The 27982-nt window shown below is 42.3% G+C and overlaps 1 protein-coding gene across 2 annotated transcripts; it reads right to left on the reverse strand.

Annotated features, from left to right (window-relative positions):
- Positions 1-8368: 8368 nt before the first annotated feature.
- HAPSTR1 (HUWE1 associated protein modifying stress responses) lies at positions 8369-25930 on the reverse strand. Of its 2 annotated transcripts, none has more exons than XM_052772630.1 (4): positions 25472-25930; positions 24446-24526; positions 19994-20269; positions 8369-11706 (listed from the first exon to the last, which is right to left on the reverse strand). In XM_052772630.1, exons 1-4 carry the CDS (start codon positions 25689-25691, stop codon positions 11462-11464), a joined length of 822 nt encoding a protein of 273 aa, XP_052628590.1. In that variant the 5' UTR covers positions 25692-25930; the 3' UTR covers positions 8369-11461. The 2 variants fall into 2 exon arrangements, with proteins under 2 accessions (XP_052628590.1, XP_052628589.1); XM_052772629.1 differs by lacking the exon at positions 25472-25930 and adding an exon at positions 25006-25253.
- Positions 25931-27982: the final 2052 nt, after the last annotated feature.

Raw genomic sequence — 27982 nt, forward strand, 5'->3', positions numbered from 1 at the left:
AGATAAGGCTAGCAGGGACCCCTCAGTGTCCCCATGGACATGCACGGCAAAAGCTGATGTAGCAATGAAACCCTACACTGTGCTATCTTCTCCACACCTCCCATACGAGGTGGCTTTTCCAATACAGGACGAGGATCTCCCATAAAACCAGGCAGGTCATGACTTGGGACATGGAGACTGGCCTTTCCTCCAAGCTCTGCTTGTCCCAACCCTTTCTTCTAACAGGGAGGAAGACGATGCCTGCTAACTTGTATCAGACATTTCTTCTCTCCCTGCCTGCGCTTGCACTACCCTCTGCTCTCCAGCTTCACCTGCAAACCCTGTGCTACCCTGAGGGATCACAGTCACAGCTACGCTGAACTGCTGGGAGTGAGTTTTCCCAGACCTGGGGGCTCACAGAAGAAAAGCAAGCACTCTGTTCCACTCCTCATTTTGAAGGAGCATTAATATTTTATCATCAATTCTTTCTTTTTTCATTTTGCATTTCTTGATCATGTCCTGTGTGGAAACAAAGTTCAGAGAAAAGAAAAGAAAGCAAATAACATTGTTTAATTTACAATGTGTTATTGGTTTCATTATGTGAAATGCTAAGCCTGGATTTTGCCACATGGATTAAGCGTCATTCTGGCAGATAACAGAAACAATATGTCCACAAATGTAAAACTGAGATACAAGTTGTAGAAGCAGGAAAGCACACAGCATCACTCCGTCAGCTGCCTCATGCATCACCCTGCAGCAACCAAGGCATCAGCCTGAGCCTCACCCAGCTGGGCTGGGCAGTGCCACAGATTGTACCAGATCACCTGGAAAGCATCTTGGCCATCTTGTCAGCCATTTCATTGCTGTCTGAGGAGAGTTAACTTTGGGCTAGATATGCAAGAGTTACTCTTGTATAATGAAGTTATGATTATGGAGATTACCCCAACCCTACTGATATATTTGAAAGCTTAAACATAGGAAACTTACAGGATTAACAAAAAGTGACGGTTTCAGCACCAAGGGCCTGCAAAGCTGCCTTCAGCCACTGAGAAAGGAGGAAAGGAGGCTGTCAGGATGTATTTTGATTTTCACAAGGGACAGATGACAGCATGTAGCTCTTTTAAGGATACAAATACAGCTAGTAAATTCAAGAGAGATTTTCTGTTCCATAGTTCTGTTCATCTGATGATCTTAGAGTTCATCAGCTAAAAAAAGCATCCATTCCTCATCAGTTGCACTAGCAGGCAAAGGCATTGTTAGGATGCAGACCCACCAGTGAAGAATGCAGACCCAGCCCTGCCATCACATAGCACAGCCATTGGCACAACCTGCTGGATGCCACATACCGAAAGATAAATCCGGGCTAAAACACAAGCAGCAAAACTCCTCCAGAGCTTGGGAGAGCCAGGATTCCTTCCCTGCCCCTTGGGCTGCCCATGTCACCTTATCTTTTCTCTGCTAGTTAATGTGGGGGCTCATCCGCTTTTTTAAAGCATTGTTTAGGCAGTAGCTGGATCACTGTCACATTATGGGTATGCGCTGGAGCGAGGCTCCCAAAACATCAGGGGCTGCACCACCACATGGGATTTACAAGGCACATCATCTCTGTTGGATTTTCTCCTCTTGCTCTCCACTTGCATGCTGTAAACATCAAGAGTGCTGCAGGTCACCCATCGCTGGGAGGTTCACCCCTCTTCTTTCCTGCTGCTGACGGGCTGCGAGGCTGCACCACGGGAAGGAGCTCCTCTGATTCACACTCCCAAGCAGTGGAAATGGGCACAGATCCATAAAGCAGCTGAAGATCTGGCTCCACTTGACAGTAGTTTTATCTGAGATTGCAATGAACTTGACTAGAGGGTGCCACCTGGATTGCTCTGGGAACCGTATTTATAGATAACACTTGAAAGGACAAGTTCAAGGTGATGGCCCCTGGTGGCCCTCTTCATATTCTTATTCACACCTACCCGAGTGCTTGCCAGGCAGGTTGGAGAGATAGCAGATAATGGAGTTAAGGCACGAAGGTTTGGCTAAGTACCCTCTTTCCACTTCTGTTTGGGTATCCTGTTAACTAGAACCATACGAGCAAGCCTGAAATTGTAGAAAATCTTATCGTACAATCTGGTTTTTGTTCCTGACAAATTACACCCTGTTCTCCCTCCATACCCAGATTTATTTGCTACCAAACATCAGCCTTTGCAGAAAACAATTGCAGACTTCACCTGCACCTGCCCCCCAGCCAACACTTGGGCACTAGGAGCTTGCTTTCTTCTCCAGCCACCCGACAGGAGCACTGCTGCCACTGTGCCCCACACCATAGCCAACACCTGATCTGCAACACAGCTACACATTCTTCAGGCCAAAACTTCATTTTCATGGTCAGAGCAGTACATTTCTTTCTGTAAGCAATGAGATGCTCAGTGCAGTAACAGCGTATCAGCACTTTTCAGAGCCGTCATCCTCCTGCCTCCCAGCACAACTCATGTGACTCGTTACTTGACTCTGGACATTTTGCTTTACAAAGAACATTTCAAAATCCTTGGCAAGAGTCACCAGAGGGATTATTTTTGCTTGCTGAATGACTGGTTTTCAAAGGGGTAAAGGGACTGGGCATGGCAGTTAAATAATCCCAAGGGCTCTTTGCATTGCTTTAAAGCTTGGAGAAACTCAGAGATACTTTGAAGCATCAGCATCATCCCCATGAAATCCCCTGTGATAGAAACAGAGATGCCTCCACTGAGCCTAAACTATGTACCAAACTATGGCTTAAAAAAGCTATTCTTCTCCATACTAGTGCATCATGCCTTTATTCGGGAACTTAAGCCACTTGTTTTATGGAGCTCTAAGTAATACAGCATGTGGGCAGTGGTAAAAATGACTTTTTGAAGTCACCCAAGCCATCAGTTGGCCAGTACAGCCAATGCTGAACCAGGGACAGCAGGAATACAAAGCTACTCCAATCTAAGCTTAAGAGTTACTGTAGTTGAGGACTAGTTCACTTCACCTTCCAATGTTCCTGTACCACCTCTTACCCATCACTTATTTCTTCCATTCTTCAAGAGGGTCTCCTGCTGACCATCTGTACAGAGTCTAGGGGTCTCAGTGGAGCCTTCTAACTCCACGTTAATTCAACTACCACAAGGACTTACGGGTCCACCTAGAGCACTGCACTGGGCAAGTTTATGGTTGTGCAGGTTGTGGGAATCTGCCTTTAGATTTGCCATCTCTGTTCAGAACAGCTGTGGCAAAATAGCTGCACAAGGGGGACAAAAAAGTTGACAGTGTTATCTCAAATCCACACGCACCAGTAAATGATGGGATGGAAAGTTAGTCTCATTTGAAAGCTGCTTGGTCAACATAGAAAGACAGCCTGGTGGGTTACTCATCAGCAGTGCTGGGAACCTCATGCATCTTTACATCTGTATAAACACTTTAATGAAATATAAATGCAGAACTTGGGTATCTGTAGATTTGATCACACGATTTACTACAAGTGGTAACAGAGCAGCCTCTGATGTGCTGACAGGTACCAGAGCTACCTGCCTTCTCAAGTCTGCCCCCATTTTTGGAACACTCCAGTGACATCTCTGATCTGTCCAGCCCACCTTCTGGAGATGCAAGAAACTGTCAGCTGTGTTAAAAGTATTCCAGTATTGTCACAGTGATATCATAACCTGGGAGTCTAAGTTAAAAAAAAAAAAAGAAAGAAAGAAAAAAAAGAAAAAAAAACACTGTAGCATGCACTTGCAAGAGCCTGTGGCCAACAGGTAGTATCTAGGTTCCTCCCAAACCAGAATATTTAATACATTCAATATTATTTTTTACATTTGCCACTGGTTTTGGTTATGAGTTCGACATATCCTTGAAAGGAAAGATGCTTAGCCAGGACCTGCTGCTTAATCTCAATGGAATACACAGAAGTCTGACTATTTCAGGAAGTAAAAAATTGAAGTAACGCAGTTCCAGTTCATAGCAAACAAACTCAGGCACTGGAACAACTTCAAAAATCTGCATTTCTGGAAATCTTAGACTGGAACAGAGTAACTCTAATCCACATTCTACTTTTAAGGCAATATCCCAGGTTTGTGAAAAAAACTTTTCAAGCCACCATTAGTCTACCTGATGCTTTTCTGAATCTTCAGCACAGACAGCATCCAGTAAGTGGAAAGTTTTAGACCTTTATAACTGATATGATTTTACCATTTGTCTCCAGTAAGTCATACAAGAAATGGACATAACAGAGCTTTAACTGATTATATGTCTAATCTGTGTTGATAGTTTCAGTTTTCTACCGTTTCCCCCCATCAGATCACATCAAAACGTGCACCAACAGAAGCTAACATACAAAGTTTCCTCCAGATTCTGTAGTATCACTTACCAGTCTGCCACAGCATTAACGAGGAGAGGCTTTGGCCTTAATACAGAAGCACTTAGCTACTCCTAATTGGAATTTCACCTCTTCGAAAATGGCATTTTTATGACTTAAAGCCAAGCTCTGGTGGACACTTTCCTGTCATTTGGAGGTGGTGTTTCCATCAGCTGAGCAGATGATGTAGTGCAAACATCCACCCCCAAACAACTCTGTTACTTCAAAGCCCATGAAACACACAACACAGAGGTAAGAAATTGAAGTAGTCAAATTTGGGACCAGCTTCTACTTTGCAGGACTGCATATCCTTAGGAGGTTATGGAGTAGCAATTTTGATAGAACCACCTTTATGTTTCCAGAGGGGTATGCGCCTCATAGGAAAGGAAAATTGTCTGTTCTTAAGTTATCATCAGTGGTCAGTTATTTGAGCAGCAGGTGTTACTTGGCAGCAAGAACACCAGTGTCTTTTACCCCCCCATGGATAAAACTGCATTGAGAAGGACAGTATAGCGTAAATCCTAGACTAATTCAGGTGGAAAGGGAGCCCAGGAGGTTACCTGGTCCAACTCCTGCTCAAAGCAGGGCCAAGAGCAGGATGCTCTCGGCTGTATCCATTTGAGTCCCAAGTAGCTGCAGGGATATAGACCCCACAACCTGTGGGCAACCCAAGATAATGTTCATTTAAAAGAAACCCCACACATATCATGTAAAAGCACTTACCAGAAATATCTCGATGTTCAGAAAGGCTGCATTCAGCATGGGGAGATGCTCCTTGCATAGAAGAGGTCAGAATGAGCCACAGTCACAAACAGGAGGAAGAAAGCCAGATGCAGGCACAGCTTGTGGGTGTATGCTTTAGGAAAGATCGAATCAACCTGAAAACTAACTCTGAAGGAACTCTCAGGCCTTCTTGTGTTGAAACTATTATTAAAGACCCCAGTTATTGGGATTTGAATATGTTGAACCCATTTCCCTGGAAAATTTCTACGTGGGAGAGGTGAATTGTCCATATTTTGGTAAATGCATCTAGGCATGAGGAAATCTGAATTTTGGCAAGACCACATCCGAAGCTGTTACAAAGCAAGCAGCAGAAGACAAATCAGTTTTTAAATCCAAGACTCCAAGTGAGTTGCACCATTGCACTGTCACCTGGCAGCACATAAGCCTCTGCAGCTACAATATTCAGAGCATCTTAAGCAGTTTCCTACTCTGAAACCTACAATCATTTCAGTCATAAAGACTTTAAAATTCATTTTAGCAGATAAGAATGCACCTTCACTGATTCATGTTAATGACAACAGTGTCTCCAGGGAGAGAGGAAAAAAGCCTGCCTACCATGGGAGATCACAGGTGCTCTTCCACAGGAAGTCATTTAAATGTAGCCATGAAAGAGCAGGCTTAACTGCATGAGCTTTTCCAGCAGAAAGGCTTAGAGATGAAAGAAATAATACAAACTGTAGTGCTGTCAGTAAGATGAAGAGTTGGATTACTGGCAGAAAATTCAATGCAAGTTTTCAGAAAATGGTCCACCTTAGCTGAGAAGTCCACTTGCCTCTAAGCATAATCCACACCTTTCTTTTCTGTTGGTGCTTTTAGAGAGAATAGGAAAACAGGTTTTAGAAAACTTTTGTTGAAGATAGCATTAGTTATCCTCAGCTGTGCTTCATGAAATAGACATAGGGCAGCATCACTGTTGCCAACTTGTGGCAAAACTCTCTCCCTAGAGCTTTAAAATTTTAATTAGACTCAAAAAAGCACAGTAGGTATTTTTAAAAAATAGCTACAAGACTGGCCTAAAGCATTCCAAAGATGCAAAGACTGTTGTGGTTTGAAAGTGGTCTAAAGATTGTTGATTTGCCGAGAGGCAATGCTATAGACAACTGGAGTTATTAACTGTATGAGATCAAGTAATTACTCAAAGAGGAGAACAAACTTGGTATTTTCTCCCCATCTTACTCTTGGTCTTGCATACTGCATTATAGGTTAAGTAAGACTCAAGGAATTAACTTCAAAACAAGAAAGCTAGGTTCAAACAGTTATCAATATCAAACCAAAAATATGTATTAATAAAGCAACAAATGCTAACCTTAGGACTTTTCAGCATTGACCATATTCTGTGAGCAGACATACACACGGCTGTATGGGCAGGAGCTGGAAGTGACCCTATCAAAACTCCATTAGAAACTTAGAACAAAATTCTTAGTATATCTAATTTAAATGCAAACATTTTGAATCCTCTGCTTTGATGTTTTGTAGAAAGGACACTAGATGTACAAAATATCACCAGAATTCTTGTGGCTTGAGTTTCAGACCTGGAGAAGCACTGTGAGTTTCTTCCTGACAAAGATGTGAGATAGTGTTACACCATGACAATACAAATGAGGACCCCAGTATTTCCTTTCATGCACAGCTTGCTGTTCTGTGGCATCCAGAACCAACTTTACCTTTACACTTAAAACAAAGTTGATACAAAAATGGTGAAACGTTACAAAGCATGATTAAGAGTGGTCTTAGATGCCATCTTAAATTGATCAGTACTTTTTATACTGGAATTCAAGATTTTCTACAAACCATAGTGTATGCTCAACAGGCTCATAGCAGATTCCAACAAGGTCATACTCTTGTGCACTTCCCCACCACATCCCATCTTAGTCAATGAAAATACAGCCCTATGTACAGTCCCAGTGTTCAAAAAACCCAGAGAGCTGCTATAACATCAGCCACAAGAGCAGCAGCATCACTGCTCAAAACAAAGTCACATAGGAAATGCTGGAATCTCATTACCCACTGAGAACCGTTTAGCTTCCAAGTCTCTAATACAGAGCTAGGTGATGCTTCCATACTACACAGAAGTGAATTTGGTTGGTTTACTCGCTACTGCCCTTGTGAGCTTGAGACACATTTAGTTTTCCTTTTGAGATGGTCTGAAAGGGGCCCAGTGAGAGAATGACAGCAGAAAGCACCAGTGTTGACTACAGAGCCATTTCATAAGCTCTCAGAGAAAGTTTACCAGCCTCAAACTATCCACAGGAGTTACACACCAACAAGGAAAGCTTTAGAGACAGGCACGGCTACTGACAAGTGCCAGTGCCTTCCTCATTACCTTAAATAACCAGAGGATCTAGCACCAGCAAGCCACCAGGCCTTGTGGCTGCCCCAGACAACCACACCAGCCCCACCTGGTGCAGTGAACTCAGTGGAACACATCAGGTGTGCATTCCTTGTTGCTGCCAAAATACTACTAGCTCCAGGCTAACATTTGAAAGAAGCTGGTTTTTTAGAAGTCATTTAAGAATACTTTCCAAATCCCCACTGGAACATTTCGCTGGCTAGAAGTGAAAAAATGTTAACATTAATTAAAAAAAAAGACATTTTTAACTTAAAAGCTCCTGTGAAATAAAGCTTTCCTTCACAATGAAATTCAAAGACCTGGTGATACAGCAAGGAAGTGGAAAATAGTTTGCAGGTTTAGGGACACCTACATAAAGCAGGAAAAGCTCCTAATTAAAGCACCTAATTTCACTTAAGTCCAAAAAGTCTTTTGTAAGAGATTGGAAAGCTCTACTACTGAAGTCAATACCACTTAACTTTCTGAAGAGGTTTTAAGTGGCATAGTTTAAGATGCTGCTCCTAAGTATTAGTGATGTTAAACTCTGCAGAACATCTTGTACAAATGTAACAGTACACCTCAATTCTTAACATCTTCATTAGTCCATAAAAGACAAAAAGGAAAGCCTCTTAAGTGTAGCTAGACTGAACAGCTACCATCAAATTGCATTCCTAATGAAAAAATCCTACTCTGCAGAACCAAATAAGCCTGTCAACTCGCACTAATCATATCTTGGTTTGGGTTTACTGATGGACTGTACTATTCAGAAACTTAAATAACTACAAAGCAGCCCGATTAGTTGTATTTATTTTTTTTTTTATTAGGTTTATTATGACTTAGAGTTTCTATTACTCCAGCTGGGTAAACCACATTTGAGAGTAAGTTTAACTGCAGGACTTCAGCTTCAGCCAAAATCATTTTTGCATTACTTTATTGTAATATAGATTTAAATTTAACATTTAAAACTTACTTCATTAATAAGCAAGCCAAGCTCAGTAGCTTCAGTGCAGGATGTACTTTATGTAACTTGCCGCACATTCATGTTAAATTTGATGTACATGGAGAAGAGACCGGTCAACTATACGATTCATAGGAGAAAGCAAAAGTAAGCACCATTTTTACCAAACTAAACAGTTCTCAATTCAGTGTTTCTTACAGGAAATCAACTCGCTTCTGGCTCCAGGAGCTACAGTTTGGATAATAGCTGAAAGCTATTTCCAGAACGTCAATTTTCTACACTGGCACAAGAAATAAGTCTTCAAAGCAACAGGTACTGGACTTTTTTTTTTTTTTAAAGAGACAACCTGTTCTCTCATTGTGTTTACCAGGTGAATACATGCATTTTTGATCATTCTGGCAGAGGTTAAAAAAGAGCAAACAACAGTTGGGGCTAAACAAAAAACAATCCAAAAGTTGCCAAATATTTAAGGTACAAGCAAAAAACATTAATGCAACCAGTTTAATATCTACGCCTGCTTTCTTTCAAAGAAAAATGGCACAAATTAAATAAAAAGCCAGACAAATTTAGTTTTAGATGGTACTAGACTGAATTAATGCTTCAAAGCATTAACAGGATTTATTTCACTGCAAGGAAGGGGAGAAGTAATTTGAACAGGCTCTGTATACTTGGGCTAGACCAAAACACTGTTACAGTTTAGTCCATATATGCAGAACTGATACCAATATAATGTTACCTTTACCACATGTAATAGTAAAGTGTGTTAGAAGTTGCAAAGCATAAGCATCTTAGTTGTATAAGCCAGTTAATGAATAAACAGAAGAGCTGAAGAATGGTTCTCACTCATGTCCTGTCTGTTCAGGACTCCAGATTTTTCTTTTGGAACAGAAAAATCCCTCTACCAACAGCCTAATAAATACTAACAGATATATTTAGATACCATCTTCAAAATCTTTGTTGAAAATGCAGTCTTCAAATGAAAACTAGCTTTATGCAGTATTAATATTTTACATAAAATAAGTCTTATGAATCGTAGTTAATAGCAGTAACTGAAATTAATGTATACTGAATCTTCGGGCGATGTGCAAGTTCAACTGTGTAACACAGGTGGGGGTTTTGAACAGTTCTTACCATCTTGCTTTGGACAGTTCTTACATCTGTCCCATAAACTACAGAACCTCTAGCTACAGTGTTGTGCAACCGTTGACATCTTCAAGAGCTCTTCAATGCAAAGAAATTTGATGGAAGCACCACAAAGCAAGGAAATCATGCTCTTAGTAGAGTGCCTTGAATTCTAAGAACGTAACACATCATTGCTGTCTTGCCTTGGCTACAGAACACCAATGAGAGGACACCAGGGTAAAAAGGAGCAAAACTACAGTGAAGTCTGCTTCAAACAGGGAAGATAATACAAAAAAGATCTGATTCTACAAGCACGTAAGCAAAAGTCTTGAAGAGCTGTGTATTAACATGGAGCTCAAGGTGCCTTAACTTAGCTAGAACACCACGATTTTTTTTTTTTTAGTATTGTGAATCTAGCATAGCTGCATTTCATCCAAGAATCAGTCTATGCTTCCAGTTAAAGCATGCATACCACCTCACTAAACACCCCTTCCCAACTTGCAGGTTTGGAGCTCTTCATTTTCTTATTCCTCCTGTATTACCCCTTTCCTAGGCAGAGATTTAGAGGCCCTAAAAGCCAGAGCTCTCCACCAAGGACTTGCTGCATCTACATGTAAAAATAGTTAGGACACTCTTTGAGACTGACACATATCCTTCCCCATCCAGAAATGGATTTGCAGCACATCAGTCTTGATCTCTAATTCAGTTTTAGATTATGCTTAAGTTATGGCAGACAGAGTTCAATCCTATGAATGTAAGCTCCACACAATAAGAAAGCCATTTATCCTTTTTAATTCACCCTTATGGCATGTTTAGCCAGAGCTTTATAATCAACTTCCAGTTTTAAATTATTTTCTTAGCACTTCACAGAACCTGCATGTCACTCCCTCCTGAAGGAGATGGCATCACACAGAATCTTAAGTTAGTCCAAGTTTCCACATGTGACCAGAAGTCTTGTCAGACCACGCCCCTTTTCCAACTATTCCCCCTCACTCCCTCTCCTCCCACCCCTCCCCAGCAATGGGCAATTACTTCACAAGAAATGTAAAATGGGTATGGGTGTACACAAAACCTACCCTTCACTAATACTGAACAGAAAAGCCTATTTTCCAATTACAGGACATCTTTCTCTAAATTTAGGTCAGCACTGGTGCAGTCTGCACTGTGTATGATTACCACGAGGATAATACCAATAAGTACATATATTTTCTCAAACTGATTTAAAAGCCTATGAAGTTAATCGGGGAAAAGTTTAATATTGCTACTTCAGAGCACTAAAACACACAAAGTGAATCCAATAAAGATCCTTGTATTGATTCAATATTAAGTATTAATTGCATGACCATCATAGCACCTCTTTACATTATCACACAATCACCAGAATTATCAACTGCTTTTAAAACTAAAAAGGGTACAGTCCAATATTTATAACTTGCACACTGTTACTATATAGAAACTAGGTGCATGGTACAGTGCTGCAAAAATGGAAGCCTGCAGTTTTGACAAAGATGCCAAGTCATGTTGTAGACAATTTCAGTCAAACTGGCAATACTGTTTAAGCAAATACTCAACACAGCAGGAAATAAAGGACAAAAAAAGCATTCTATAACCAAATAAACATCTGAAATTTCCTTTCCCTTTAATACAAGTAAGGTCACTTTTAGCCTTGGAACGGATACATGTTCGCCTATGATGATCTTGCTAACTACTACACAATATCTGATGTCCTCTGCTAAGAATATAGTTTAAGAAAGCCGCAGTTACAAGAGGCATCTAATGTAATATCTAAAATTTCCTTTATGGCAATTATTTAATTCATTTGTCTTAAACAGTGAATATGGAAAGATGGCCTCATGTTTCCTTTTGAATAGTACTCTGAGGATCAAGTGGCTTTCAAGCAGCATGGTGGGTTTGAAATTTTTGCAGTTTAGATCATTCTGTTGCGTTTATGAGTTGGTGAGTCTGTAATGACATCGCCACACTGGGCTGAGGTACGCTTTCTAGTTCCACCATTGTCCAAGTGGAGTGCCATTTCTTCTGATATGAAAGTGTTCAAATCAACATCATGGAGTCCGTTTCTCCTTCGACTAGCATTGGAGCCACTGCTCACATGAGTGGGCGAGCCTGGGGTACTTGAGCGAACACTTATACTAGCCATTGCACCACTAAGACCTAGGGGAAAAAAAGAAAAAAGTATTTAGGTCAAGCAGTACAGAAAGTTAATTTCCCACGTGTGCCAGAAGGGATGACACTTATCTGACTTCTAGTGAGATGGTAAAGGCACTTCACCCTATTATTTGCACCACACTTATTTGAAGTCCAGACCACACCTTCCCAGCTTTCAGTCCATATAAGAATCTAGCAATTACTAGAACTGCTTTTTATGACATTAACAGTGAGCTTATATACCAGGTTGTAACAGCAAATGCTAGCTCCATAAGCATGACATGCTATTCAAAATACGTGTACTTACTCAAGAGTAGACTATTTCAATATAAAGGCTTCAAACTAGACCAATAGTTATACAGAAGGAAAATCCCCTACCAAGGGCTTTCCAGGTTGACCTGACTTGGTCTTGTTTCAAACACCACCACCCTCTTACCTTTCGCCCCCTCAGTCACTGTAGTTCTAAAGAAAACTGCAGTATGACAGCAGATCTTAGACAGGTGTATACCACAGCTAGTTTTTAAAATAAAAGCTTTATTTCATGGCTGCCGCTATTAGCCAACACATTAGTATTATCAGAATTCAGAAGAGGACCTAAAAATAACAAATAAGCCAAGCAAGACCACATGACAACCCCCCAAGATTTGCTATTGACAGATGTGATCCAAAACACTGTCCCAGGTACCCTGCAATTACTTTGGTTTGTGTTCAGGTTATTAATAAAATGTTTAAAACAGAAGTTTATTTCTTACAGAAACAAGGCCATAAAAAGAAAACCATGAACTTCACACTAATTTAAACTTTTTGTCTTCAGTAACATTACTATTACAACTTTGCAGAAGCGGGACATTCCAAAACTTAAGTTTAGTAAGGGCTAGTACCTGAAAGCCTAACAATTCTGCTCTATTTGGAATTCAGGCTGTATTTGTAGATAAACAGGAGCTCAGAGATAAAACAAACATCTTTGCTATCATAACCTCTTCAAATCTGAGTATTATTAAGAAAGTACAAAAACATCTGTTGGCCCTAGAAATAAACTAACAAAGCAAGGGTCATGCAGGAAGATGAAGAACAGCAGAACAAGATCTACATCTGTGTATATTTCTAGCAGTAAGAACAAGCAAATGTTAAGCTGTCCAGGAAGATTTCTGTCTCAGTAACCTTCAAAATCTTGGGCGCTCAAGAGGTTTTCTCCAGTGTCAAATACTCCACACCTTTGTCCAGCCATCACACATCTTGTGTGTGTGCAAAGCCATTTAATACACACCTTCACACGTGGTCAAGTATGCCACCAGAAGTCACATGCTGACAAGTAAAGCCTAACAAAACCTTATTTATTAGCTGCTGATAGGCCAAATAAGCAACTTCAGAGGCTCTCTGAGGAGAAGACTGCCAGAGCTACTAGATCAGTTGCCAGAAGCCTCAATTAGAAGATAAATTCTAAAGCTATCTGCAGCAATGGCAGGTTGATATACAAGTCAGGACAGAACAGACCAACCAATTTCACTCTATTATACATTACTGTTGAACAAACATTTAAAGCTTAGATCTTGTAACAGCACAGGATATAGTTTTACATAGATCAGGCATTATGCAACAACCAGTAGAAACAGCCACTAATCATTGATGCTTTCTTAGAGCTCTAAGTGGTGTTCCAACACAACTCAGAAGCATGGTCTGAAGTCTGATAGGGACCCTGCAGGTTTTTTTAATATTAAAATCATCCTTCACTCACAATAGCAGAAAGTATTTAAACAGCAGAAGCTGTTTTAGTGAAAAGATACTTCAGCAACACAGTTTGTTCCAGTACTCCCAGGATTAAGGTCAAGCTTAAGTTTAAAGCCATTATGAAAACAGGTTCCTATACACCTACCAAAGAAAGTAAAGCAGCTAATCGATGACATAAATGCATGAGCAAAAAGCCAATTCAGATGCCATAACTTGGATAAACCACCAACGCGCAAAATTTGGGCAGGTAACAAATCACTTCACAATTCAAAGACAACAGCAAGTTTAATTTCAACTAGCATGACATACATTAGAAAAAGCATTAATTCATCCTGTACATTTAAATTGGAAAAAATCTGACAGTGCACAGAAGGTGACATTGTTTCAAATCCAAACTGTTTGCAGAGATTTCCCCCCACATCACTATTCCAAGCAAAATTGCTCTGAACACACAAGTTCAGTGTTGTTACTTCCACTGAGAGTTGACAATTTATACCACTTAAGTCATTTACTCTTATGCAACCCATAACCAAATAGCCAATATACTAATTCAGTTTTATCATGACATCTTTTCATTATGTCTAATGCCCAAGTAAGGAGAGAAAAATTATTCTAATTAAACCCAAAAACTGACCTGTGATGTGAGAATACATTTTGGCATCACTCAAGAACTACGTTTTTAAGTAGAGCCTTTTCAAACAACAAGCATTTTTTTAAATAGTAAATACAAAAGTCAGAATTAAAAGATGCATCTGTAATATGCTCCAGCATATTCTAAAACAGACTGCCAAGGTTCACAAGCAATTCCTCAAACAGGCATTGTCTTTCTAATATTTAGGTAATACTGAATCACTGCACATGTAAATACACAAACAACCTTCAGGAGATAATTAAGAAGTTAAAATCTTCAATCAAACCTGGTGTCAATGGCAGGAGAGTAGGTTTTAATTAATTTCTACAAAAATATGAGTACAAGGATATTGCATCACAACATGGACTTCTAGTTGCAGTTTAATCTTGCATCTCATACAGGTATTTAATACTGAACTAGCAAGTAACAGTCATTACTGAGTATGCTAACAGACTGAGTGACAATTTGGTATCAGTTACTGGCAGTTAACCATATTACATAGCACTACACATCAATCCAAGAAAGCAGAACTGTCAAACAAAACATTTAGATCACAGTTTAGGATTGGGTAATCAAGCTAACATGGAAGAGTCAGAAAGAAAATTCAAGGCATGCACTGAAATATCAAGTTGCCATTTCATGGAAGCAACATCTCTGAAGACTAATCAGCAATGCAATTGAAAAGATATATTTTTCATTGACAGAGAAAAAGCATCTTTCAGGAGCTGCGATCCACAGTTCATTTTTTCTTGGAAAGGTGTTATAATGCAAAGAGGAAATCTCAGAAAACCCATTTATTGTAAATTATTCTGAGTTTAAGTTTTCAGTGGACACTGAAACCTCTTCTCAAAGCGTTTAACCATTTAAAGCAGTAAAGCAAGCAGTAATAGATATTAGGAAATAGCAAGATGACATGTTACTGTTAGCAACACCATTTTACAACCTCAGATTTCTGTATTGTGATTAACATAACCTAATCACAGGTACATCAGTTTTGTCTATATAATAGGACAGATTCAACCAGCTACTAGTGTCTTTACTTCTTTCATGATCTCATGACCACCTTTGAAGGCTCCCACTGTTTTCTGCAGGAGACATTTCCTTTTTTACTAGAGGCCTGTAAGAAAGGACATGTGGCTCTTTCTCCCTTTTTAAACTTGAAAGGATTGAAGTGGAGGACACATCTAAAATATTCTGCAGTACTTATTACATTCTCATTCCTGCCACATCTTTCAGTCATCAACAATATGGCATTTCATAGCCAGTAATTTCAGAAAAAACTCTGCTTTTATCTGAAGCTACATTCTGAAGCATTTATTACAGTACTATTAGAAAAAGCTGCAGTATAGAAGAAATAGTTATAAATTATCTAGTATTGGTCACAATTTCTGATCTAGCTAATTTATAACTAAGTACTCTCCAAAACTATCAAGTAATTAGAATGTTTGGCTAAAAGTATATGTTTTATGGAGCATGAAATACTTAAGGTAAATAAAACTGTCAACTCAAAATTAGCAAGTTTATCAACACCAGCCTAACAAACTGTAAATGCCATTTTATCTGCACTATAACCATGTCCATAATATGAGTTATTCAGGTCACTACCACAGCATAATATAGCAGATAATACTATGACTATACTGAACAGTAGTTAACTATTGTTTTCCAGAAGTTTTAATCAGGAAGTATCAAAAAGAACATTCACGCTTAGGTAAGTATGACTAAAGCAGGATTAGTTAATAACCCCAGATAAATACAAAATGGCATGCAGATAGATCCTTGTCACTCCTCTGTGTCATACTCACACTTTCACAGTACTGCTCAAAGAGCAAGTTTTAGCAGTACATACCAGTACACAACTCTGATAGTTTCTGAAAGAGTTTAAAGGTTGTGTGTATATATAGCTATCAGAACACTGCTCTCCCATCCCCTCTTCTACCAACTGCTTCTTCTCCACTCTGCTAACAACTGCTGATGTTTTATATTGCAGTTTAATATTTTGAGAAGAGACTAAGGAGGCCTAATGGAAATTCAGACTCTTTACAGGGGCCAAGCCACACGCTTCTACATGCTAGAGCAAGGGTTCCCCTCCCACCCCAAAGAGACTGAATCACATTAATGATATACACCAACATTAAAGATAAGGAGCAAAAGAACTAACACACCCTCACTGTGCTGTTGCCCATTTACATCATTTTTAGTTAAGAATGCCCAAGTCTAATGCATTTCAGTGTTGTCTTCCCAAGCTTGCTTCTTCCCCCTCCTCAAATCATAGCATTTTCTCCCATTATGCTTGGAGAATGGTTTGTAAAGCATGTAGCACATCCCACACTAAAAGACCAAAGCATCATTTCAAACATGGACTGTGCATAGCCACCAGCACTGCAAGACTTAGTATGCTAGCTACAGCCAGGCAGAAAGTGACCTGGCACATGTCAGCTTTTGGGAATCTTATAACTATTAGGTCAGTTTGATGTAATTCTGCCATTTGGAACTCTTCTCTTACAGAACTGGATATGGCAATACACATCCAGAAAGTAGGTGAAGATACATCCATACCTATGCTAGCCGCAATGACATTTTAGAGACTGGTAGAAGTTAAAAACCCAACTCTGTATTTGAGATGTTGAACAATAAAGGTATTTATCTTCTACTACCACATCTTAAAATGCTAAGCATCATCAGATGCACAGTTTTTGAAGTTTCAGAAAAATCCACTTGAACTTCAGAGTAAAATAGCATATATTAAGCTAACTACTTAAGCTAACCACTCAGCTTTTCTTGAAGGCTTTAATTTCTTTCCAGGCATTCACAGTTTAAGTTTCCAGCCATATTTTATTTCAAAAGTTACCCATCAGCACACTAATAATGGAAAGCTGACATCAAGGGCACAGATTTTTTTTTTTTTTATTTACTAGAGTTTACTCTCTTAAGAGACTACTTAGTTCCAAAAACTCATTCTCAAGTACCCTTAAATTACACTAAGGATTTCAGCAACAGCTGCACAGCATACATGCAGTATGAGCGTATGAGTTAAAAGGAAAGGTAGATCACATACTCCTTAAACATTCTTGTGTCAGTATAGTTTTTTTTGTCATGATCATTTTGCTTTTAGTACTATAGCAAGTCTTGAAAGCAGACCAGTAGAGAAGAACAAGTTTCCTTATAGCACAAAGACTACTGATAACTAATATCACAAGATTAAATTTTGGGTTCAAAATCCCTAGCTTTTGTCAAGAAAACTGTCAACCACCTTGTGGAGCTATAATATAGGTCAGATCTAACAAGGTTTGACATAGAAGAGGTAAGGTTAAAAACCCAATTTTAACAGATTTCTTTTCAGATGCAGCATACAGTTTTAAGAGTGTGCTAATACCTAAAGATATTCTTCTCTAATGTTTTAGTCTAAGGCATACACCTAGAATTCTGTTTGATGTTCCAGGAAATATTTAATTATTAGCTACTTTGTTACCACAGCTTCTTTCAAAGTTTTCAGATGTGATTATGAAGCATTTAGAGGTTATATGATCAAAATACAGGTATTTCCCCCATCAAAGAGCAAGATCAGCAAGTTATAGCACCATGGTCTTTAGAAATATATTAGTACTTATTTCTGAAAAGTCAATAAACCAACTCTGCTTCCACAGAGTTTTATTTGGTGTCATAGATTCATACCTATCCCTGCTTCACTAAAAGAGGTCTTGCTTAGAGCAGCAAAGTTTTAGCATTATCCCTCAAATGTAATTCAGCCCATCCATCATACCAATAGATAAATACTCCATTTCCACAGGAAGCCTACCAGCACAAAGCCTCACTCCTTTACACGCCAGTCAAAAAATCCCCCTTTAAAGCCTTAGTCCTGAACACTTGCCGAGACTGCTACTCACTATCATAAGGTTTTCTCATGTTTTCTCACAACACCTAGAAGCAGCAAATCACTTTTAAACAGCCTGCCAAAAAAGAAGATAAGCACTTCCCTACAGAGGACATGAATTTACATACACCTGAAGATCCTATGCAGGCTTCAATCAAAACATAGTTCTGAGATGCCCTATGATAAATAGGAAAATAGTTTGGGAGACAGTTTAATCACAACTCCCTTAATGTTAAAGAAAAGGGTGGGGAGAAGCTGGAGGAATGCAGGCATTGTAGGCAATAATCTAAAAACAGTTATGAGGCCAAATACAAGCCTAGTCACTAAAGGATTAGCACAAAAGCATTTGTGTCAAAGGCCAGACTGAAACCAGTATCAGGAGAACCTAATCCAGAAGGTGATTGACATAATCTTGTCAACCAGCTGATGAAGGGGAAGAGTGCATTTCTAGCCCCTGCAGTGCCAGTACAGGGCACAGAACTTCCTACAGTCCTCATGACCCTGTATTACCTTTTGAAATATGAAAGAAAACTTTATACCTCATGGTTCCGATTCCCATGCTATAGAGAAGTGACTTCCATAAACCACCTCCATACAAAGCAGATGCTAAGAAACAATACAAGGACATGAAAAGAGCCATAATTACCAATAAAAATGCCTCTGAGTTTACTCTGCTTGAGACCTCACTGTGCTGAAGTGAGTCTACCTAGCTTACTCTCACCTGAGACTAAGCCTTTATAATTAAAGCCAACTGCACACCAGATTCAACTACAGTTTCAAAAAACAAGATTTTTAAAAGGGTGTTTATCTCATCATATCAGGTGAGAGCCAGTTTCTGCAGTTGTTCTCCTCACAAAATTAGCTTTACCTACTGAATAAGCAATACTGGTGCACAGAATTCTCTAGCCAGCTTCCAACGTGAGAAGGAAAACTGCCAAAAGCTACATGACTGGGTGGAAGCACGCTTGACTGAAATGGCAACAGAGCAGCAAACAATACCAGAATTAGGCTGTCACCTAGACAGTGACAGTGTCTGGCTTATGTATCTTGAAAAACCACCACCACATAGCAGAAGCAAAGACTGCATTTTCAGGAATCCACTCATCTAATTAACTCATTAATTCCACCCCCCACTGAGAATACTGAGACAGTAAAAATTTCATTCAAGTGTCACAGGTTGTACTTCTAGACAGCTTGATTTTTACTTTTAGAATGGTCTACTATGTATACCTCAAGATATCTGCTACCCTTTAGAATTTTAGAAGGCATAAAACCGACAGGTGAACTGCTTCATTTCACATCAGGAGCAGTTTAAAACACATTTTTCTTTATCACTTGCTAGGTAATAGTCCAATACAGAATAAGCTACTGAATATTCCTATCTGAAAAGGAGAAAAGATACACCACCAACAATTCAGTAGGACACTGGTAGACATTTAAGTTTGAAAGTGAAATAAAACCAAGTTCTGAACAGGACTCAATTACTGCAATTATGTGCAAGTGAAGTACCCTTTCCAGGGTACTTTAAGTAGAATGCTAAACCATATTATCAAGTGCATCACAACAAGGGTACTAGAGTACAGGAAAGTACCCCAGAGAGAGAAGCTTCAAACATTAAATTCCCTCCCTAACCCCACAAAAATTTGCTAGTTATGTGCTAGTAGCCAAATCTTAATATTTAACTAGTTGCTAGCATAGTATTATCATTTTCTAAGAATTCTGTTTACTTCAGCATTGGCATGCCAAGTCTCTTCATGCTTCAAAAACACTACCAAGAGTTGATACTTAACTGTTGAGTTCACAGGCTGTAGAATATTACAGATCCAAACCTCATTTTTATACAATACCTCTTTCTCATTCAAAGTATTTGACTATGCAACTTTTTAGTAGCTAATATGCCTTATACATGCAAAAACTCCCTTGGAGAATGAAGGAAGTAACCTTCAGCTGGAACATCAGGTACATGACATATTACAATACCAACAATGGCCAAGAGCCAGACATGCTTTAAGAACCCCCACCCAATTTTAACCAAGTAGTATTGAAAAAGTTACTGTTACCATGCAGAGCTATGGCTTCACGGAAGGGTTGCAAATCAGTCTCTACAGATGAGCTAGTTTCTGTTGAAGTAGCTCTGTTAGGGGATACTACAGTCAGTCTTGGGGGAGCTCTAGAATTTCTTGGAGGAGGAACTTTTCCACATAGGAAGCTGATCAAGTCTTCTCTACGAATAGTTCTTCTGCGTTTTTTAACCCAAGCTAACACATCCTTATTCCGACGCTGATAGCCAATCTGAATTCCTACATCAAAGCTTCGCTGATGGACATCCACACTTTCTGCAAGAAGACAGAAAAAAGTTTTCTTAAGTGTTACAGATAAAGCAACATGTAGTATGGCACATCACTGATACCACTTTCTGTCAACCATGGGAAAGAAGTGTATCTTCTACAGGTTACTGTAATGCAATACCAAGTTAGCTGTAACAAATTAGCAGCATTGAAGATAAGTCCTATTAAACCTAAAGAGAATATTAGCAAAAAAGTTCCACTCCCTTTACAAGTCAAAGTCAACAGCAACTCAAGCACCACCTAAATAGCATTTACTATAATTCAGGTCAACACCACAGCACTGTTTACGAAACCATATTGTACCAACGTTAAAAACACACTTTGAGCTCGTCAGTCTGAGGAAGGTACTTAAATCAACAGACAGTGCACTTTAGGAGACACACTCTTAAAGTGCATCAGTACAGTCAGGAAACCCCACATAAAGGAATACGTTTTTCTTGATTCTGATAGGTAAGGAATTTTCAGAAAACTCGGATTTCTTTAGAGTCCTTCTAAGTTTCATCTGAATTTCAACTGCAGAGGCAATTCACAGGAGGCCATAGTTTTGAAACTAGTTAGAACACAAGTGTCCCCTATGCCTTTCAATTAGGCAACATACCATTTACAAAGAAGTCTAAGAAAATTCCCTTCCCCATTTAAGATCCCATTGCAAATTTGATATACAAAAGCTTTAAACACATACTACTTGCAATTAATCCTACTACAAAATGCAGTTTCATTCTCCATGGGTATACCTGGTCACCTGTGCACATCAGTTACAACTGTGCCTCTGAGAAACACCCTTAAATGCCTTGTATGACATTGCTTTCAAAGTTAAGTACAAAGGTAAGTGCATTTCTGGCTAGTAGTTTAAGTATGAGTAAATTTCAGACAACAGTAACAGGTGGGACAAACCCTATTCCCTACTCAATTATGCTCATCTTGTTTGTCATAGATTTGTTATCAGACCTTTGCCAACAGCTATTTCAGTTTTATGAAAATTACTGCTATGTTGCTCTTGCTCCATTAAAAGACACCAACATATCCACTCTAATTTCATTTACTCGATTTCCATAGTTGTTTTTTTAATCTGGCAGATAAAAACAGCTTCTTATATTCTTGCTTTACTAATGAAGTCCAACACAAGAGCCATTTGCCCAGAACAATATTAAAAGATTTATTTAAGAACAGCTGTCAAAGATATTGGTTTACAGGTAAGCAGTGACATACACATCTAATCTAGTTTTCTTGCACTCAAAAAACCAATAATAATCACTATTAAATGCTATCCTTAGACTTATATTCTAAGGCACCACTGCATTGTCCACAAAAGACAGCACTAAAATCTACACTATCAAAGAGCAGCACTTCAAACATAACATGACCTACCAAAAAAGAAAAACGTCTCAGATTGAACGTAGTTAAATCTTGCAGCTTTTAGAATATAGGCTATACAGGTATACATAGAGTACACTTAACATGTTAGTTACTTTTATGCACTCTAAGAGTATTTTGCCTATGCTGCTTTGTAATCAAAAGGCTAGATTTACAAATGCTAATTCCTGTGAAAGCAATGGCAACACAACAGATTATTCCTCCAGCCATTTTAGACTCCACAGCACTCAAAGTAAAAGCTACCCAAACACTTTGGAGCCACTTTGGAAACTGACAATATTCCTTTAATCACTTCCTGCAATACCATGAGAAAGTCCTTCCGAAGGGTGAGGAACCCAGCTTTATGTCAATAACCTGCTTTCCTTGTATATGAGAATGCTTGCTTTACAAAGGACTGGGAACTAGTTATGAGGTCAAACACACTAACTATTGATGTAGCCTGGACAAATTTCAAGCATTATTACCCTGGGAAAGATTACATTTTTACGGTAAAAACTACAACTACTTTGTTTACAAAGTTAAGCTGGCAAAATATAAGCAGTCAAGTTGCATACATTCTGAAATTACTAAATCAAAACTAACAATAGCAAACATTCAGATTTTTTTTTTAAATAAAAATAAGGTAAACTGTAGGCTCAGAAGCCTTATTCTAATATATGCCTAAGACTTTCTACAGTGGCCTTAAGTTCTAAATCCTGTGTTACAATCCATGCCTTCACTTTAGTGCCATCTGGAAGATAAGTAATTATCTTTAAATGCAGCCTCTATCACCAGCACCAATCAGAAATTTGTGATCCAAGACCTTCATAGTGTGATGCGATATTAAACTTCTAATCTATTTTCAGAAAAAATGCTGACATTCAAGACGTCATGCCATTCTCCTTATGCACTATTCCTCATATAGCTCGTTAAAAAGAATTTTGATGCTTTAAAAATCAGATGAGAAACCAGCTGACAGAGCAAGAGGCAGTTTGTGGTGTTCAGTTTACCACACCAAGTACTTCTCCAGCATTTTGACAGAGTCCTCCAAAACACAAACATTACTGAGTATGTGAGAAACAACAGGAGATTTTTGAAGAGCCATGATCACCATTAGGGAAGGCAAATTCACATTAAGACACTTCAACTTGCCCGGTATGCCAGCATCTAGCTGATTCTACCTGTGTTCTCAACAAATTTCTACCCACTTGGAAGTTAATTTAAAATTGAAAGATGGCAGTTCTGAGTAACTGAGGTACCTCAGCACTTAAAGATTTGTTTTAAGGAAACATTTGTTTCAGGTGCTGCTTCTTGAAGTATATTACATTACACCCAGCAAAAGACAGCTTCCTACTTGAATTCCAGTTTCCCTGATCACCACATACATACTCTTCTGTTAATCACATTATTGCCGAAAAATAGGGCTCATTTTGCCTATAGCACAAGTAATCCAAGTGATGTAACCAAAAACAAACAGCCTAAGTGTTTGTAGTAAGGATGCTGTAAGGGAGAGCAATGTCATTTGTAAAAAAAAAAAAACAAAAAACAAACCAACTATAATTATTCCAGACAGTTTATTAAGACTACCTGCTGCTACTCTAGCACCATGCTCAAGTGACTAGTGTCCCAGACCATGTTCTAGTGACCCACTCCCTCAGGCCAACACCTACCCCGTTATGTGATGTGCTGCCCCTTTATATGACCTATGACACATACACAACATTCAAATCCACTTTCTGCAGCAGTCAAGTCTCTGGCAGTGAGCATTATGCATCTACATTTCCTCCTTGCTCTGTCCACATCTGTCAGAAACCTGATCGGCCATCACAAACATGTTACTAACTTCAATTGCTTAAACCAAATCCAAAATGGGAAAACTGGAGACAAAAAAGAATGTGCAAGTAGAACTATAGATAGTGCTGTGCAGACCAAGAAAAAAAACTCCAAAAAAGATCAAACTACAAGTCAGAAAAACAACAATTTGGAACTTTAAAAGTTTTTTCCTTTCTAGGAATGGAAGACAGTAACAATGAGAATCACGCTGTGCCAACTTAAGCCTCCACTGATATAGATATCATTTTTGTACAATCTTTTAAACAAACTAGAAACCACTGAATGATTCTTCTGCAGACAAGAATTCCTGTGACAACCCAAAGAACAGCAGAGTTCAGAAATGGATCCTGACAGATAGAAACACACAGTAAAACAGCACAAAAGCACAGACACATGCAGGGTGCATTCTTATCAAAGTTTTGGCTAACACTGCTTTCTTACAGCCACCCTGGGACACAGTCATAATGACATTTTAGTGCTTCAAATGAACTGGGAGGCTTACTTAAAGCTCACTATCACAAGAAGATAAAACTTTGTAAAATTCTGCGTGGCCATTATATGACAAACACTAAACCCAACCTATGCTTCACTGCAAATGTACATATCTTATACTGATATCCCAACATTTAATACAACATGAAGTGTACAAAACACAGGAAATTTAAGTACTTTTTAATAGGCCATTGCACTCTTCCCTTGAATTCAGGAGAACAAGCCACACATTAAAAACATCCTTTTTTCAAGGGTCTCGAAATAAAACAGCTTTTAACTTATTAGTCACTGACATGAGGCAACAGAAAAGATTCAGCTACCATCAGCTAAAGTGGCCCAGGGAAAACTTGCAAGATTCAGGAAGCAGTCTCGGGTTAGATTTTATCAGGGTGAATAAGAGACATTAACAGGCCCTGCTTATGAGTAAGCCGGGACAGGAGGCAGAGTGGGGCTGCCGGGGCAGCAGGGTGGGGGGTAGCCCCTTACCTTTGTAGAGGTTGGTGACCGCAGTGGCCGCGTTCTGGAAGGGGACCCAGAGGGAAAGCCCCGGCTGCTGGCACACCCGGTCTGCAGGGAGGGAAGGACACACGCTGTTTATTTTGGAGTCACCAACTCCGAACGGCCATGTTAGGTTTCGCCATTTTGTTCCACCTTCCGAAGGCAACTCGGGATCAGGGCCCAGAAGGGCCGGGCCGCCGGCGGCCCGGTCCCGGGCAGCGGGCGCGGCGGCGGCTCCCCCAGCCCGCCGGGGAAGGGCCCTGCCCGGCCCCCGCCCGCAGCCCCCGCCGCACAATGGGGCCGGCCCCTCACTTCGCCATTTTGTCGGGAGCCTCTTCCCTGGGCTGGGCGTCGGGAGCCGCCGCCGCCGCCGGGCTTCCCGGTCTGCCCCCACCCTCCCCGCCCCCGGAGCCCGCCGCTCCCCGGGCATTCGCGGGGCTCGCCCCCGCCGACCGGGACCCCCCCCCCCCCCACCGAGGCCGCTCTCCGCCGGAGCGCCCTGCCTCCCCGGGGCCGGCAGGGCCCGCCGGCCGCCCTCCCGGGCCTACCCCTCCGCCAGCCGCCCGTCTGGGGGCGCGGGTGGCCAGGCCGGGCCAACGCAAGAGCCCGGCCCGGCGGCTCCGCCGGCCCAGGCCGCTCCGCCGGAGGCCGCGAAGGGCGATGTCCGGGCAGCGGCGGCGGTTCCCCCTCACGCCATTTTGTTTTCCCGTCTGCCTCTATGGACGGGCGCGGAGCCCCCGGGCCGGAAGCCCGCTCCTCCCCCTGCCCAGGCCGCTCTCGCCGCCACATCCCCTTTGTAGCGCCGCGGCCCCGCTCCCACCCCACCCCCGGCGGCTCCGCGGCCGCCCCGAGCCCCAGCGCCCACCCCCCCCCACCCCTCCGCCGCCACATCTGCGGGCCCGGCCTCGGCCCCAAGCCCACCGCGCCCGGGCTCCGCCGCCCGCCAAGCCCCGTCCCGCCCCAGCCTCCTCAGCAGTCCCGTCCCCCCCCCCCCCCCCCCCCCGCGGCGCTCACCCTTATAGAGCTGCGCCACGGCAGTGGCCGAGTTCTGGAAGAGGTGCCAGAGCTTCTGCTGCTTGTGCTCGGGCTGCGCCGCCGCCTCGTCCTGCAGCTCCGGGGCCAGCGCCTCCTCCTGCTCGGCCTCGGCCAGGCACTGCCGCTCCCACTTGCTGAACCAGTGCTCGGGCCCGTGCTCCTGGATCTCCGCCTCGCCCTCCTCCTTCTTGTCCTCCATCCTCCGGCCGGCTCCGCGTCCCTCCCCGCCGCCGCCGCCGCGCAGGCCCGGCTCCGCCGGACAGCCGCGCTCGCCTCCGCTCCGCCGCTGGGCCGGCTCTACCTCACCCCCATGCTCCCGGGCCAGAGCCCGGTCCCTCCATCCGCCGGCTCCAAACACACTGAGCGCCGGCGCCGCCCCGAGCCCAGTAAAAGCCCGTCGGAGACGCCTGGGAACCTGCTGCCGCCCAGTACCCGCCCTCGCCGCCCAACTGGCCGCCGCCGCCCCGGCACCTCCGGTTTGAACGGCACCTCCGGCCCTCACTGGGCCGCCCGCACGCCCATCAGGCGGAACGCGCCGGGGGGCGGGGCCCGAGCGCAAGATGGGTTACGCCGTCACAGTAGCCGTGCGCAGACGTCGTCGGCCGCGGGGCGCAGACGCAGCGGCCTCCCCCGCCGCCGCCCGGCCCCGCCCCCTGGCGTGATGCGCCGGGCCCCGAGGCGGCTCCGCCCGCCGCCGCCCCCCGCCCCGCCCCGCGCCGGGCCCGGGCCGCAGCCGGCGCCGGCCTGGCCGGCAGCTCGGCGGCCCGGAGAGCCGCCGCGGCCGGGCTGCGCGGGCCGGGGGGCCCGCGGGGGCCGGGCTGGGCTGGGCAGGGCGGTTCTGCCATCTTGGCGCTGGCGCCTTCCCCGAGCCGGCTAAGGCGTTGCCCCGCCTCGGGCTGCCCCCCGGCCGCCGCCGCCGCCGCCGGCGGGGCCGAAGCCCGTGAGGTGACAGCCGGCCGCCGCGCCACCCACCTGAGGGGCAGGTCCTCGCCCGGGAGGAGGTTTCCTGCGGCCGGGGCCGGGGCCAGGCTCGGGGGAAAATGGCTGCCGCGCAGGGCCGGAGGGCCGGGGCCGAGCGCTGTTGCACGGCCGAGCCCGGCTCCAGCACCTGGGAGGGCACGGTGTCGGCCGGGAGGCTTGCGCTGAGCATCCAAACCCTTGCGATCCCTTTTCTACCGCTTTTACGCTTCTGTTATTTACGGTTTCTCGTAGCGTATTTGCACTGTACCAGGCAAAATTCCAACAAACGGGAGGAGGGAAGTCGTGGCTTCTTCACTTGTGTTAAAAGCGCTCGTTTACCTCACGAACGCTTCAAAATGTTGCTGTGAAAATCCTCTTCCTAACTACTACAGCCACACTACCTCTTTCGATCAAAGTGAATGTCCCCCGGAGCCAGCATGTGAGCCAAGCCATGAACTGGTGTGAATACCGATCAGCGGGCAAGCACCTTGAGTTTCCCTCTCCACCCTCTATAAAATACTCTCCTCTCTTGCTTTTTGTTGCTCTCCTGCAAAGGCTGGACATGCCTGCAGCTGGCTTTGCATCCACCGTCCTGAGTCTTGCGGTGCCACTGCTGCATGTGCGCAGCTGGGTTTCAGATCAGCTCTTCCGTATTACTAAACTGGTATTGCACATGAACTACTGGTAGCCTGGCGTACCAATCCCGCTCAAACCCGCTGGGCGTTAGAAACGCTCACAAGCTTTGAGGACGGTTTCTTCCTCTGACAGTCTATTTTATTCAGTCCGTACTTGTTCCCATTTTGAATGTGGATCTTCATACAACTTCCTAAAACGCGCAGGAATTCAAGCCTAAATCATATGTAGTGGGGAAAGAGATGGTATGAGGAAATAATTAGAACTGTTGGGGTTTTTTTATCTCTAAGGACAACCGAAAACTAAAGCTGCAGGCTACTGTATTTTCTAGACCACTGAGACTAACTACTAGGGACCTCCTGCTTGTGGGTTACTCTATGGTACTCCATGTGAGTAGAAAGAGGGAGAGTATCCGTACCTCTGTGCACGTGTTCTTAAACTGAAGTTGTGGCGTCGGCTTTTTAAGATATATTTCATAACACTAGTGCACATACACAGAGGCAGGGATATTCTCTTCCTTTCTAGGTAAAGCTCTGTCCAATCCTTGTTTAGGATTATGAACTTCAGCAGGTTTAGGACTAGTCCTAGGTATAAGCTTTTATGAATGTACAACAATAGCATAGAAAAGAAAGGAATAAATTTTAAAAAAATCTTGACAATAAATGGAAATGGATTTTGCAAATTGTATCTTGATCAGTAGGCCAGTAAGTACATACCGTGGTGGAACATGGATTTTTCTCCTGTGCAACTGTTTTAAGGAAAACAAAAAACAGAGGAGATATTATTCAATATTCCTGTTGAATAGGATCTCTTATAAACTACCTACAACTTGGAAATGTTCATTCCTAATAGTCTTAAATTGTTTAAATATTGAAATGCATCAAATGGGAATGCGTG

This window comes from Harpia harpyja, chromosome 21, assembly GCF_026419915.1.
Source record: "Harpia harpyja isolate bHarHar1 chromosome 21, bHarHar1 primary haplotype, whole genome shotgun sequence".
Lineage (NCBI taxonomy): Eukaryota > Metazoa > Chordata > Aves > Accipitriformes > Accipitridae > Harpia > Harpia harpyja.